Below are 13952 nucleotides of genomic sequence, written 5' to 3'. Positions count from 1 at the left end.
CCCAGGTAAAATGAGATCTCCCCCATTTTTTTGTTATCTAAATGATTTCAGAAAAAAAAACAAAAACAGAAACAATTATTATTTTTAGATTTATTCTTTGAATAAAAATCTTTGTTGTTGTATTGTCATATGTTTTTACCTCTGAATGATTAATATGAAATGTTAAATCTAGATGTATTTTTGAACAAAGTGAAAGGGTTTGTATTTTACCAACTTGGCCAGCAGATGTCAGCAGTGGGCTACTGTTTGGCTGATGTAGACCAATGTCTTAATGAAAGGCAAAATGAATAGCAGGCTTGTGGTGCTAATTACAACGTGGTAGAGGATTATGAGCTAAGTAGTGTTTTAGCGGTTTTTCTTTTTCCAGTATTAGATGTTGCCTCCTGAGTCTCATAAGCTAAAGAACTCCTCATCTTTGAGTTAAAGCACATTGAAAAACTACAATTTCAGAAACAGAACCAAAGGAATGCGATGTCCCTTTTCTGCTCATTACCAAACTATTGGGGAGGAAACAGCTGCAACAGCGAGCAGTTCAAGCTAAAATGACAGGGTGAGTGATGTGAGGACATCGAAGAGCGCATCAGAGAGTCTGCAGGAAATGATCATTGAGCTGAGGAGCATGAAGGGTGGCTCTGACACACGGCGTCCTCTTCTTCAGAGGAGTATTCATTTCACTGCATCTCTGTGTCTCCTGCTCTCTCTCCCTCTCCCTCCTCCGTCCTCCTCCTTTCCCTTCACTGCCGCTGCTGGTGTCTCATTCTCGCCACTTGTTTTCTGAGCCCGATCTCTACCTCACTTTCCCTTGAAGAAAAAAAAAATCAGCCATCATACTCTCTTCCCTTTTTTTCCTGTCTTCCACACTTTCTCTGTGAATAGGGAGGAATGCAGTATGTGGCAAGCTATGGCTCTCTGGCTGTTGATACTTTTGACTCTGCTACAGGGTAAGTGACTGTCATTGATATGTGTATTGAAGTGTGTTTTCTGCATGTGTTTCATACATGTGTCCTCATGATGCCAGTGCATCTTATCAATTTGTCTCCACTGAGTGTAGTCCTGTTTGCTCATTTCATACAGAGAGAGTGGTTGTTGGTTGACAGCATAAAACATTTTCAAGTATCAAACTGAAATTTTTATTTTTTTTTAGATAGATAGATAGATAGATAGATAGATAGATAGATAGATAGATAGATAGATAGATAGATAGATAGATAGAAACAAAGATGGATGGATAATATGATAGAAAGAGAAGGGTGATAATGAGGCTGCTCCTGGGTAATTTATTATGACTGGACATGACACCAGGGGCTATTAACCTGAGTTATACCATCTGTGCAGCTATATCCAGGATGACATAAGTCGAGCTGAATAGATATAGATTGAGCACTATGTTGGTAGTGCATAAATCTCAACCCTTTTTGTGCTGGTTATGCTTATAAAGTGGTATCTAGTGTTGGCTGCATATCAGGCTCAGTATGAAGTAGTTTCTAAACTTATTCAGCGACCCATCAGTGCCGTCTCCCTCCTCATCAAAGTGATTGCCTTGTGCAGAATGAATCAGGAGTGAATTGAGGAAGGAGTTGCGGCGCATATAGCTCTCATTGTTGTTAGTGCTCTGTGTGTCTGTCTGGGGTGTTTCGGTGTTTAATAGCCTCACTATTTCCTGCATAGAATGGAACTGACATTTTTACGGTTGTGGAAAGACTCCGTCTGTCCTCTGGTGATCAATCACAGACGTAATTGATTAGGGGAAGCAGGAATCCTTTGCGCTCCCCTTCTCCCTCTCTCATTTCCACTCTCACATTTTCGTTCAGTGTTCTCTTATCTTGTCCTGTGTAATCCACTCTCCAATATATCTCTGAGCTGCTTTAAGAGTGACCCCATCTTTAAAACATCACCTCTTCCCGTACTCTTCCTAAAAGCCCATTTTCATTTGAACTCCACTGGAGCATGTCCACTCTCTCTGCGAGTCTCCCCTTATTTTTTATTCACCTGGCATACAACTTCAACACCACTTCTTCTTATCACACACATTTTTTCAGGCCTCAGTCTGGCTTCAGTGCTTTCTCCTTGTCTTCTCTGACACAACTTTGCACTTGTCAGATTTTTTACTTGATCTACTCCACTGATTCTGCTCTCCCATGTCGTCATTCCTCCCCTCCTCAGTGTCAGAACAGGGTCCTCACCAGCGCTTTCTGCTCCGGGAGCTGCTGAGAGACTATAACCCCATGGAGAGGCCGGTGGCCAACGACTCTCAGGCTCTGACCGTTCAGTTCTCCTTTACTCTGATTCAAGTCATGGATGTGGTGCGTATAGCAGAAAATCCCCCACAATTACTGTCTGGTATGGAGAAATGTCCTGCTAAAAAGATGTTTAAAGACCAACGATTCTGTCCACTATCACTTTTAGTTGACTCACATTAGTAAGGGATCTCATCCTAGATGAGTTAACATGAGTGTTAGAGTTGCAAAATATGTAGACCTTTTGAGCCAGCTCCCTGTATTGAGTGGAAATATTGGAAGTACGGTAACCCATGCTGGTCTTGTCTCAACAACAGTCCATGAGGTGCTTTTTTTTTTTTTGGTCACAGTGCTGAGCTCTGCACCCTACCTTAAACTTGGCTCTCATAATCTGGCAAAGCAATTGGGCTGCCAATTGAGGACATATTGTGTAACAAAGACAGAGTGCTGTACAGCCACAAGTACAACTACATCTCATAATAAAGAAAGTGTTACAACAAACAGTGGTGACTCACACCACTGATTGGGCCTTGGGCAAAAATTCACATGGGTCCCAGTTATCAGCAGAAAAGCTGCTTTGCTTGCTGAGGTAACAGATATTACATTTTCATTGCGTGATTTGAGTAGACAGGCATGATGAGCATGCAACACTTTACTTCTTGCAAAGTGCACCTGCAACAACTAAGTGTTGCATTGGATACTTTCCAGCAAACTTTTGTCACTTCAGCCTCTTTGGCTCACAGTTTGGTAGCAACAGGGGGCTCTTGACCTCAAACATCACAGACTCTGTGAGTTTGTTTGCGTGTTTGTTTGTCTGTGAACAACACAACTCAAAAACTACCAAACTAATCTTGATGAAATTTTCAGGTAATGTTCAAAATGGGATAAGGAAACAAATGGTAAAATTAGGAGATGATCTGGATCACCGTCTGGATCCAGGATTATTTTGTTACAGGATTCTTTATCATTGTGAGTTAGGGCCGTTTTCACCATATGTGTATATAACTCTATGATAAATGGTTGGATTGCTTTGTTAAACAATACTAGACAAGACAAGGTCACCATCGATTCTGACGGATGTAAAAGTATGATTCAGATTCTGGCAATATTTTGGATACTTAGAGCCAGAATATGAAATATGTACTGTGTCATCATAACTTTCAACACTTTCAGGTAACAAATTATTGTACAAACCTGCAACTAACACCAAATTGTAGCAGACAGTCTGCTGAAAGGGAGTATAACATTAAAGTGGGACTAAAGTGTTGCGTGACAATCACAATATGCTTGGTGGAGGTTTGTGCTCTCTGAGTGCTTTTTTAGTTGTTATAGTAGTCTGGAATCTTCAAGTTTTAACTGGCTTTGTAGTTTGATGAAAACAAAATGAAGTTTACTTCTGTTATTGTTTCACAAGAAGCCTCATTTTTCATTTTTATTTTAAGATTTACACCAAAAGTGTTAACTTGTTCTAAATTATGAAATAATTAAACCCTCTTGTCTGCTCCGTGCTTTGCCAGGATGAAAAGAACCAGATCATAACCACCAACGCCTGGCTGCAGATGGTGAGTTAAGTGAATCTCTTGTGAGATAAGTCAGTGAAGCCCCAGAGGATGGAATTTGGTTAAGTGAGGATGGACACCTCTACAGATGGATATTTTAAGACACTTGGATATTAGCACAGGTTTCTTTCTGCCCAGAACATTGCCTTATATATAAAAACACTCCTGGGAACAGATCCAACAGTTTTTCTCTGGAAAGATTAAATGTAAAATTTTACTTTAAAGACGTAACTTTTAACTGCACATTACATGGGTTTTAAAATGATTTATCTGTGAAATGGACCTGTTTCTCTGTTCAAGTTTATAAATCCAGTGTTGTACTTTTGCCTCCCAGCAGTGGTACGATCACTATCTTCAGTGGAACCAGTCAGAGTACCCCGGAGTCAAAAACCTCCGTTTCACTCCTGATCAGGTCTGGACGCCGGATATTTTGCTGTACAACAGGTATGAAAAGAAAACTGTTTATTTTATCCTGCTGCCTCTGCTGCTTCTAATGAGCTCTTAACTGTCTCATCTCTGTGGTGCTGTCTTCCAGTGCTCATGACAAGTTCGATGCCACCTTTAAGACCAATGTGCTGGTAAACTCCAGCGGCTTCTGTGAGTATCTGCCTCCAGGTACGTCTATGAAAATCAGCAACTTGTCTTCAAACTTAAACCACAGCACATCTGTGATCATTCTTTCTCTGCCGCAGGAAATTAATCTAAAAGTCACCCCCTGATTCCTGATGGCTGCACAAAAACATCTTAAATCAAATTCTCATTATCTTCGTCAGTGATTTATTGAGCTTGAATATTGATTCCCAATTTCCGCCTCTTGTTTTTAAGGAATATTCATCAGCACATGCAATGTGGACGTTCGATGGTTCCCCTTTGACATCCAGCGATGTGAGCTGAAGTTTGGCTCCTGGACATTTGATGGCTGGCTGCTGGACATCCAGATGAAGGAGGCAGATGTTTCCGGGTACATGCCCAACGGAGAGTGGGACCTGCTGGGTAAGACGGGTTGACTAACACTGCTGGTTGGTAACAGACCTTACAGGATCACCATACAGTGCTGTACCAGAAAGATTTACGAGATGGTTTTATGGGCGAGCAATTTCTTTGAGTGTGTTTAATGAACAGATGGAAATGAGATCAGAAAACAGCAATAAAATCTAAGCGTGGGTGTTTTTATGTAATGTAGGCATCCAATGGATCAGTGATATTACATTCACAGTTTAACTGAAGAGAAAAAAAAAGTTATGTCTCAAACTAAGGCCGATGTCATCCTTGGTTTTATGTAGTAACATTTATCTTTTTAGATTTTTCACAAACTCAAAAATATTTGGGGGCTGTTACAAAACCCCCTATGTCACCATGGGAGTTCTCCAACAAAGACCAAGACTTATTCATAGATAAAATAGTTTATTCATCAAACCTCCAAAATCTAAATCACTTACTTAGACAACACTGACAAAACAACTCTGACTAAACATGGTTATCTTTGCTTTGAAAAACATTAAGACATACTTATCACAAGCCCAGCAACCACCTGTAGCATCGCGTTTCTACTTGGGAGAGACTCGAGAGCCGTGCAACTGTCTTGGCATGTTAGTACAAGCTAATCACTGGGTTATTTGACACATACCTGGTTAGCAGGTATTGTATTGTTTGGTGTTTTGTTTCACACTCAGTTATGCTTTTCTTGCTCTGTGCTACGTCCACTATCTTAGCCGCTCAGGTTAGCTTCTCCCACTCGCTACTCAACACACTAAGTCACTTGTGCACTGGGGGCTCTGTGATTGGCTGATGTAACCACACTTACTCTATCCCCAGAAACATCCTAACACAACCAAAACATCAACATACAGGCAGAGGAGAGAGTTTGAGGCAGATACTGACACTGACAAACATGTATAGAGGCACAGAGGTGACAATTAAGTTCGATTATTCCTGTAAAAGTTGACATTTTATTTTTTAGGAAAATTCTTCAGACTCTACTTTTATCATCACCTTTCTGTGTGTATGTTTTTACTCTCAGAGGTTCCTGGAGGTCGGCATGAAATTTTCTACGACTGCTGTGCAGAGCCGTACCCCGATGTCACCTTCGTGGTGACCCTAAGAAGAAGGACTTTATTTTATGCTCTCAATCTGCTTATCCCCTGTGTGCTCCTGTCCTCCATGACCCTGCTGGTCTTCCTGCTCCCTGCCAACTCAGGGGAGAAGATCAGCCTGGGTGAGGAATAATAAGAGAGAAGAAGAAGGAGGGGTGAGGGATGTGATACATTTGATAGAAAGACAGAATGTGAGGGAATGCGAGACAGTAAATGCAGACTGTAAGACAAATGTGTGTTTTGCTGCATAGTCTTGTGAAAATATGGTCTTATTTTACTCCTTCCTCTTAAGTTATTGCTCTGTTAACATCACTGGAAAACTCGCAGTCAGCTGTGTAATGTTTTTGACAAGAGGGAGGAGATAGAAGGAAGGGAAAACATGAGAAACAAGAACAAGCAAAGGGAAAGATGAGGAGGACTGAAAAAATCGAATGAGCTTTCATCTGGGTGTCACGAAGATAAACGACTGAGCCGAGAAGTCAAGTGCACCACACCAAATATGTTTTTCACAAAATGTACTTGTGTACTTTCTTCTCTTATGGATTCTCTTTTCTCTGTCTCTGCATCCCACTCCTCCCTGGTGTCCTGTGTGAGCCCGCAGGCATCACAGTTCTGCTTTCTCTCACTGTCTTCATGCTGATGGTTGCAGAGATTATGCCCGCTACTTCAGATTCTGTTCCCCTGATTGGTTAGTTTCTTGTTGTCTCTGCATGTGTGTTTAACTTTATGTGGGTTCGAGTGGTTTTAGGAAGACGGGGGCATCGTTTATGGAGCACATATTAAAACTCTTCTGTTCTGTTTGTCCGCAGGTCAGTACTTCGCCAGCACCATGGTGATTGTTGGCATGTCTGTGGTAGCTACAGTCATCGTCCTCCAGTTTCATCACCACAATCCAAACAACGGACAAATGCCACGCTTGGTGAGTGAAGACACAGTATCCTTTGATCAGTTTTTATAAACAAGATCTGGAAGAAAACTAATATTTCCAAGTGTCTAAGCCAGTATGAAACAATAAAAAACCAAAGAGTCAGACTAAAGTAAAGAATGAGAGAGATTTAAAGACATTTGATCAGAGGTCAAACATTCAGCTTATTGGATTTCCACAGGCAACTCTTCCAGACTACTAACAGCGAAAGCTTGATCCCTCTGGTCTTTAACTGGACTCTGCAGTGGTCAAAAGGTCGCTGACAGTGTGAGTGCTCATAAAGATTTAATAGTTCAGTGAAAGAGCTCTGTTTCCTGCTCATGCAAAGCTTTAGAGTTAGCAATCAACCTTTTTAATTAATCCTCAAATGAACAGATAGGCTGAGAATGCCGAGGAGCTCAAGCAGAAGTTGAATTAAACCATCTTAAAGCTCTTGTTCAAAGCCTCGGGCTGTGTTTCCCGCTCTGTCACAGGGTTTTTGAGTACAGATGAAACGTGTGAGGCAATGATGTAAAAATGTGATGAAACAAAGACTTGCCTGAGCTTTTTACTCGTGTAAAGAGCAAGGTCAAATCTCTCTGAGTCAATAAGGGAAAAAAATGAACAGGCTTTGTCACATTTTGATTGAAATCCTACCTAGGATGAAATGCTGTGCAGAGATTTAAAGCTGGAGCCTTATGATGCATATAAGAAGAACAGATGTGTTAATCTTAATTCAGATTTGTAATGATGACTATTACTGTGGTCTATTTCCCTTCGTCAGAAATCCACTTTTGGACACCCTCTTTAACTAATCTTGATCAATGTTTGAACCAATCTTAATTAAGGATGCTCTGATTCGATCCTGGTATCGGCCCATTTCAGCTCCTCAAAGCTTGATCAGATATTAGTGGGAAAGAATTGATCTGAACTTGATGCTAAGGCTAAACTATGATTTAGTCTACAGGGTATAAAATTTTACAGTTGAACAGTCATTTCTGTGAATTCTGGATCATTTTTTTAACCAAACTTCTACTTAACATTTAAACACCTATAGTTTAAATAAATACCAACTTTGGTCATTCCATATGTACTCATTTTTAGTCTTTTACTCAAAACATTACCAATCTTATCCCACAATAGGGCATGCAAATCTTCCGACACTGATATTGGATCAGTATCGGGTTGATACCCAAAGCCCAGGTATTTGTACCGTCCAGAAAAGTTGGATCAGTGCATCCCTAATTTTAATGCTCATGTAGTGTGTGCTTGTGTGTTTATTTTTTTATAGATATGCAAATGAAACAGCTTGATCATTTTTCTTTTCAATCCTACCCGACAGTTGAAAAGTTCACTGCTGAGTTAACAGCCCTTCAGCTGATCCCAGCATTGGAGGAATTATCTGTTTGTGACAGCGATGTGACAGCAGCCTGTTTCTTGTGCTCACTGCTGTGAATCTGAAGGAGATACAGCAGGCCAGTGTGACTGCCCTCAGTTGGGATAGTTGATCCCTGTTTGCTTTGAATTTATCTGTCATTCACTCAATGAAAATATTTCATTTGTGAAGAACTTTCCATAGAAATTGATACAACCTGAAAGTAATTAACTGATTAATGGATATAAAACTATGTGTTTGGATGGATGGATGGTATTGATAAGATTTTAGCAAAATAGAAACTAGCAAAGAAATTTAGCAAAGAGACAAGTTTGTTGTGGGAGAGGCAGGTGCTTATTACCTCCGCCAAGGAGGTTATAATTTCGGGAGAGTTTGTCTGTTTGTCTATGAACAACATAACTCAAAAAGTAAAAAACATATTTTTATGAAATTTTCAGGTAATGTTTAACATAGGATAAGGAAGAAGTGATTGAATTTTGAAGGTGATCTGGATCACCGTCTGGATCCAGGATTTTTTTAAAGCATTTTTTATTATTGAGAGAAAGGGCCGTTTTCACCATATGTGTGTATAACTCCACGATAAATGGTCAGAATGCTTTGCAAAACAATACAAGACAAGGTCACCATAATTTCTGACAGATTTAAAAGTAGGATCCAGATCCTGGCAATATTCTGGATACTAAGATCTGGAATATGAAATATGTACTGGGTCATCATAATTTTCAACACTGTCAGGAAACAAATTATCGTACAAACCTGCAACTGACACCAAATTGTAGCAGACAGTCTGCTGAAAGAGAGTATAACATCAAAGTAGGAATAAAGTGTTGCGTGACAATCACAATATGTTTGATGGAGGTCTACGCTCTCTGAATGCTTTTCGAGTTGTTCTCTGGCGTACTCTTGTTATTAGTATATGCTTGTATGGCCTAAGTAGACTGCTAAAACTGAATTGCATCTTGGGGTAGATAAAGTTATGTGAATCTAAATCAAGTCCTTCTGTAAATTTTCTGTGCACAAAACATGTTTTTTTTGGTTTTAAAAACAGAACTATTTACTGAGTTTACCAGCAAGTTGTCTTTGTGTTTAATGCCCTGCATCAACAAATGTTTTTAACTTGTTGGAGATACTGCCATCATGCATGATATTACAGTGTTGCACATTTTGCACTTTGTGTTGTCAGTGTCCTTTTTGGTAAAGTGAAGCCAAGCTTTCAATCACTTTGATCTCTCTGCCGTTGTTTTGAAAAATCATCTGCTGACTGATGTGTGTGATTGATCGTTGGTACCCCACATGACGACGCTCCAATGTAATGTAAAAAATCAACAGGAGAATTGTTTAGCACAAGGTTAATAATGTCTCAGTACCCAAACCTTTTTCCACCTCTGTTGCCTGGTCTAGCATATAAAATTCACAGAGGTGCTTTAGAGCCAAGTTTTTGGCTGCTGAGCCAGCATCAGAGGTAATATCAGAGGTTTAATGGTGTCAATTTTAAATCACAGAGCCCTCTGTTACTGTGAGCGTGTGTGAATTCGAGTGTGTGTTTGGCAATCTTCAGCTGTTTGTGTACGCATCATGCTTCTTCTGCTTCTACATCATCTTCATTGAAATTAAAATCAGGTGCTGGTACACTGAGATTGTAGAGAGTGCCTGGCAAAATTTGCAACAATAAACTTTGTTAATGGTCAGAAACTTTGAGCAGGACCAAACCCACAGGTGACCAGCCATCTGCTGTGGCAGTTTTTAAAAACCTGCCTGTGTTCTCTCAGTTTCTCATCCCTGTGTGCTCCCCTGTGTGCCAGGTGCACTTAATTCTGCTGCAGTGGGTTCCCTGGTTCCTGCGGATGAAGCGTCCAGGAGAGGGGGCAGAGCCAACTCTCTCCAACAGCCAGGCCGACTGCCAGAGCAAAACCCTGTCCTCTCCCACCACCACAACAACCACCACCACCACCATCCACACACCCCTGCCCTCCATCCTCCCTCAGAGCCTCAACTCCCTGCAGGCCAGCCTGGCTCAGCTCAACCACCCTCTGCCCCATCAGCTCAGGCCAGGCCCCCAGGCTGCTGTGCTCCCTAATCCCAGCCTCAGAGACCCAAACCCGCATCCACAACCCAATGGTCACCTGCTTTACATGGGGTACCAGAGCTTCCAGGTGTCTGCAGAGCTGGATCCAGTTCAGAGGAACAGAACTACAAGTCATGGGAGGGTTAACAGTGGGCTAGGTGGAGGAGAGGGGGAGGGTGCAGCAGCAGGGCTGGCTGGAGATACCCCCCTCCATCACCAACTCCCTTGCTCAAAATTTGGAAGTCCTCCACAGGAGACTCTACTGTCCCCAGATCCTGACCCGTCTACCACCTCTTCTGGACCCTGCGGCCTGGATGCTGTGGGTGGAGCAGGGAGATCAGTTGCTTCACACAACCATAGCAGTACGATCCGGTCCATCGCTGTCGACAACCAGCTGCAGGCTCTGTTAACAGAAGTGCAGTTTTTAGTAGAACGGGTCAGGGAGCAGGATCGACAGCTCAGCCTGGCAGAGCAGTGGCAGTTTGCTGCAGCCGTCATCGACCGTCTGTTCTTGGTGGGGTTCAGCGTTTTTAACATCATCTGCACCATCGCCATCCTCATGGCTGCACCCAACTTTGGAGAGGCACTGTCAAAAGACTTCCTCTAACGGACTCAAAAGAGAAATACTTGAAAGAATGAGAGAGGAAATGGATTTTCAATTTGAGTGTATGGTGGAAGCACAATTGCTCTTAGCTACACAGAAAACATCAGAATATTCCTGGTCGATAAAGTGGAGCGGACTATTATTTAGAGCTTACCTTTCTCTCAACCTGAAAGTTCTGAGGACAGAAAAAATGAACTACATCCTTGTTGCACTGGTTTCTATGTGATGACTCACTACAACACTAAAAAAAGCAAAATAATCATCTTAAGCATTTTGTATTTTTTTAACAGTCAACTGAAACTTAAAGTAATCAGTATTTTTCTTTTAAGTAGTTAAGTCGGAAAGCTTTTAATAAGTTTTTTGACTAAAAGTCAAAGAGGAAAAACCAGAAAGCATGGCCCTTAACACTGTAACAAGGTTTTGTACTGCAGTTTTTGAACACTACATGAACATGTTCAGTGAGAAAACTGACTGGTGCTGCATGTTAAATAGTAATTATGATCTTAGAGTCATGCAGGATTCATTTCACAGTTTGCTCTGTAAGAGAAACATTTAAAAGAGGAGGAGTTAGGGGTACCATGACTCCTCAGTAACCATGACTTGCTATTAGCCTTTTTAAAGGTAGCACTTACATTTCCTCCTGGTAGCTCCTTTGTGTTTCTATGAGAAACATTTTCTTTGTTGGCACTTTGGATTAAGACTTTGGACAAACATTTTCTCTTTGTGTTCCTTAAATTCTGAGTTCAGCAGATTAAGATTATTGATGTTTCATTTAAAATGTATTTTATTCGGAAAACCTCTCTCTAGTCAAAAAGTTTGGCTTTTCCACCTATGTTACAGCTCCTGTAATGAAATTCTTTCTCCAGACAAAGCAGTATCACATATCACGTATCCTATTTTATCTGAAATGTCCCACATGCCACTGACAGTGAATCTCTGGCATATCCTTTGTTTCTGCAATGATTTATTTTAAGCTCTTCATCTGGCTCCTTTTGCACATGGTTAGCTTGGTGGTTTTGTTTCGTGTCATGTCGGCAGCATTAAAAAGGCATCAGAAATAATTTCATAGATGTGATCAGTCGTCTTGCTGATGGTCTCATTTGCTGTTATCTGTTGCAGAGGCGTTTAACGGTTTTAATCTGTCTCCTGAAAACTCCTCACCGGAGCTCTAAGCTGAATGATGTTGGCTGCTTCGTGCCTTCCATTTATAATCAGAGGAAACTTTAATGTGGGTTTCCCAACACTACAGAGCTTGTGTGCACTCTTTTGTCTTATGTTCTGCCAAATATTAAAAAAAAATTACTTACCACTAAAGGCTTTTTCACCAAGGGTCTGTTAAAAATACTTTTTTTCTAGGAATGATTAAGTTTTTCTGAGAACTGATTCATCTAAAAACAACCACTATGATGACAAGTAGCCTCCCTAGTTAACACTTATTCCTGAGGTAAGAAGCAGAGAACAAAATATCCATAACCTCTTTAACACAATTTAATTTAATTTAATTTTTCTTTTTTTAGTTTTTAGTTTGTACAAGGAGAACTGAAACCTCAAACTTCAGGGAATTTTCAGGTGCCCCGCCTGCCAAATTTTCCAAAGATGCTCGTTCACACATGTCCTTCACGGACTGAAGTTTTTCAGACAAGAGAGGGGTGGGCATGGCCTGAGACCCCTGAGGTAGATCATGTCATCAAAAGCAGGCTTTGGGAGCAACCGTGTAATTTTCACCATGTGTTGGTAGATGAAGCGTCAGAGACTTTCACTATGATTGCAGTTTTACATTTATACTGATGATATGTGTTAATGCACAGATAAGCAGACATTAATGTAGGCTCATCTTGAAATATGATTCTCCTTCCTTAACCTTAACATCTTGTTCAGTGTTACATTTGCTCAATATTAACCTACTTCATTCTGACCAATTTCTCTTGGGGGGAAAATTCTGGAAAGTGTTTGTTCACACATGCAGCCCAAAGTGAAAATTATCAATAGTTTTCAGGTTGTTTTGTGCTCATGTTAGTACAACTTTTCAAAGTGGCATAGAGCAGCCTGTGCATCATCAATGTTTCATTTCAGCAGTTCCTTCACTATAAAATACCTTCATATATAATCCACTTACTGACAAAACAATTCTTCTTTTACTTTTTTTGTTCACTTTCTATAAAATGAGCTGTGCAGTGACAGTACATCTTTACTTGGTTGGTTGTAAAATCTAAAAGCTTTTTTTTCAGACCATGTGGCTCAAATTTTGCACTATTTTATTTGAGATGTGAATCTTTTCTGTCTTTTGCTGAAGAGGTTCAGGTTTTTGTCTGTGAAAGAGAAAAAAAATTGGAGGTCATTTTGAAAGGATGTAGTGTCCTTCACTTATCCACGTTAATAAAAATCACACTCTTTGCAATCAGAGAAACAACAGGATGTCCTTGGGTTTGAATGTAAATTATGAATATTTCCCAAAAGCACTGGACCTAGACCAGGCCATTTAGAAATAAACTTTTTTTTTTGTACTATATATGTGGACTACAAGTTGTGTTTTCTGCTGTTTGAGAATCAATGTTTGAGAGAAAGTCATAACAAAAGAGGAAAGAAGAAATCAAGGAGACAGCATAGGAGAGAAAAAAGAGCTCAGGAGATAGGGGCAATGAAGCAGAGCAATAAAGAGAGGGAGGAGGAAGGAAGTGTCAGATGGAGAGATAGAGGGGTGGGCTATGCAGAGGTGCAGAGATGGAGAGGAAGCAGATTGAAAGGAAGCTTAGAAAGAACAGGGTGGTTACACGGTTGAGAGGAACAGAGGAGGGAGGGGAAAACGTGCTGAGACGGCAAATAGGAGCCAATAAAGTTTTTAACTGATTGGTGATTAATGAGAGAGGAGGAGGAGGAGGAGGCAGAGAGGGTAGGGTGTGTGTGTGTGTGTGTGTGTGTGTGTGTGTGTGTGTGTGTGTGTGTGTGTGTGTGAGGGGGAAATACCCCTCCTCCTTCTTCTCTTCCCTCGCCTTTGGGATGCTGCTGCTGCTAAACTGTACTTAGAGCAGCATTTAGGGGTGACTGGACATATATTCATAGTTGGCAAAGGATCTAAACGAGAATTTATGTTGAT

General features: G+C 40.8%; 1 protein-coding gene across 2 annotated transcripts; it reads left to right on the top strand.

Annotated features, from left to right (window-relative positions):
* Positions 1 to 378: 378 nt before the first annotated feature.
* LOC141801218 (neuronal acetylcholine receptor subunit alpha-7-like) lies at positions 379 to 13327 on the top strand. Of its 2 annotated transcripts, none has more exons than XM_074684192.1 (11): positions 379 to 550; positions 877 to 941; positions 2164 to 2303; positions 3755 to 3799; positions 4134 to 4240; positions 4332 to 4411; positions 4622 to 4789; positions 5817 to 6011; positions 6491 to 6577; positions 6699 to 6808; positions 9992 to 13327. In XM_074684192.1, the coding sequence occupies exons 1-11, from the start codon at positions 543 to 545 to the stop codon at positions 10859 to 10861; spliced, it is 1875 nt and encodes a 624-aa protein (XP_074540293.1). In that variant the 5' UTR covers positions 379 to 542; the 3' UTR covers positions 10862 to 13327. The 2 variants fall into 2 exon arrangements, with proteins under 2 accessions (XP_074540293.1, XP_074540292.1); XM_074684191.1 differs by having other exon boundaries at positions 4131 to 4240.
* The last annotated feature ends 625 nt before the right edge of the window (positions 13328 to 13952 follow it).

The sequence above is a fragment of the Halichoeres trimaculatus genome, unplaced genomic scaffold (genome assembly GCF_033239565.1).
Source record: "Halichoeres trimaculatus isolate MK-OKI-2021-1 unplaced genomic scaffold, fHalTri1.1 fHalTri1_scaffold_12, whole genome shotgun sequence".
In the NCBI taxonomy this organism is placed as follows: domain Eukaryota; kingdom Metazoa; phylum Chordata; class Actinopteri; order Labriformes; family Labridae; genus Halichoeres; species Halichoeres trimaculatus.
This window is presented reverse-complemented; position numbering and strand designations above follow the sequence as displayed.

Coding starts and splice junctions, on each gene's coding strand:
- LOC141801218 (XM_074684191.1), top strand. Junction 4,790..5,816: donor CGGAGAGTGGGACCTGCTGG/GTAAGACGGGTT, acceptor TTTTACTCTCAG/AGGTTCCTGGAGGTCGGCAT. Junction 6,578..6,698: donor AGATTCTGTTCCCCTGATTG/GTTAGTTTCTTG, acceptor GTTTGTCCGCAG/GTCAGTACTTCGCCAGCACC.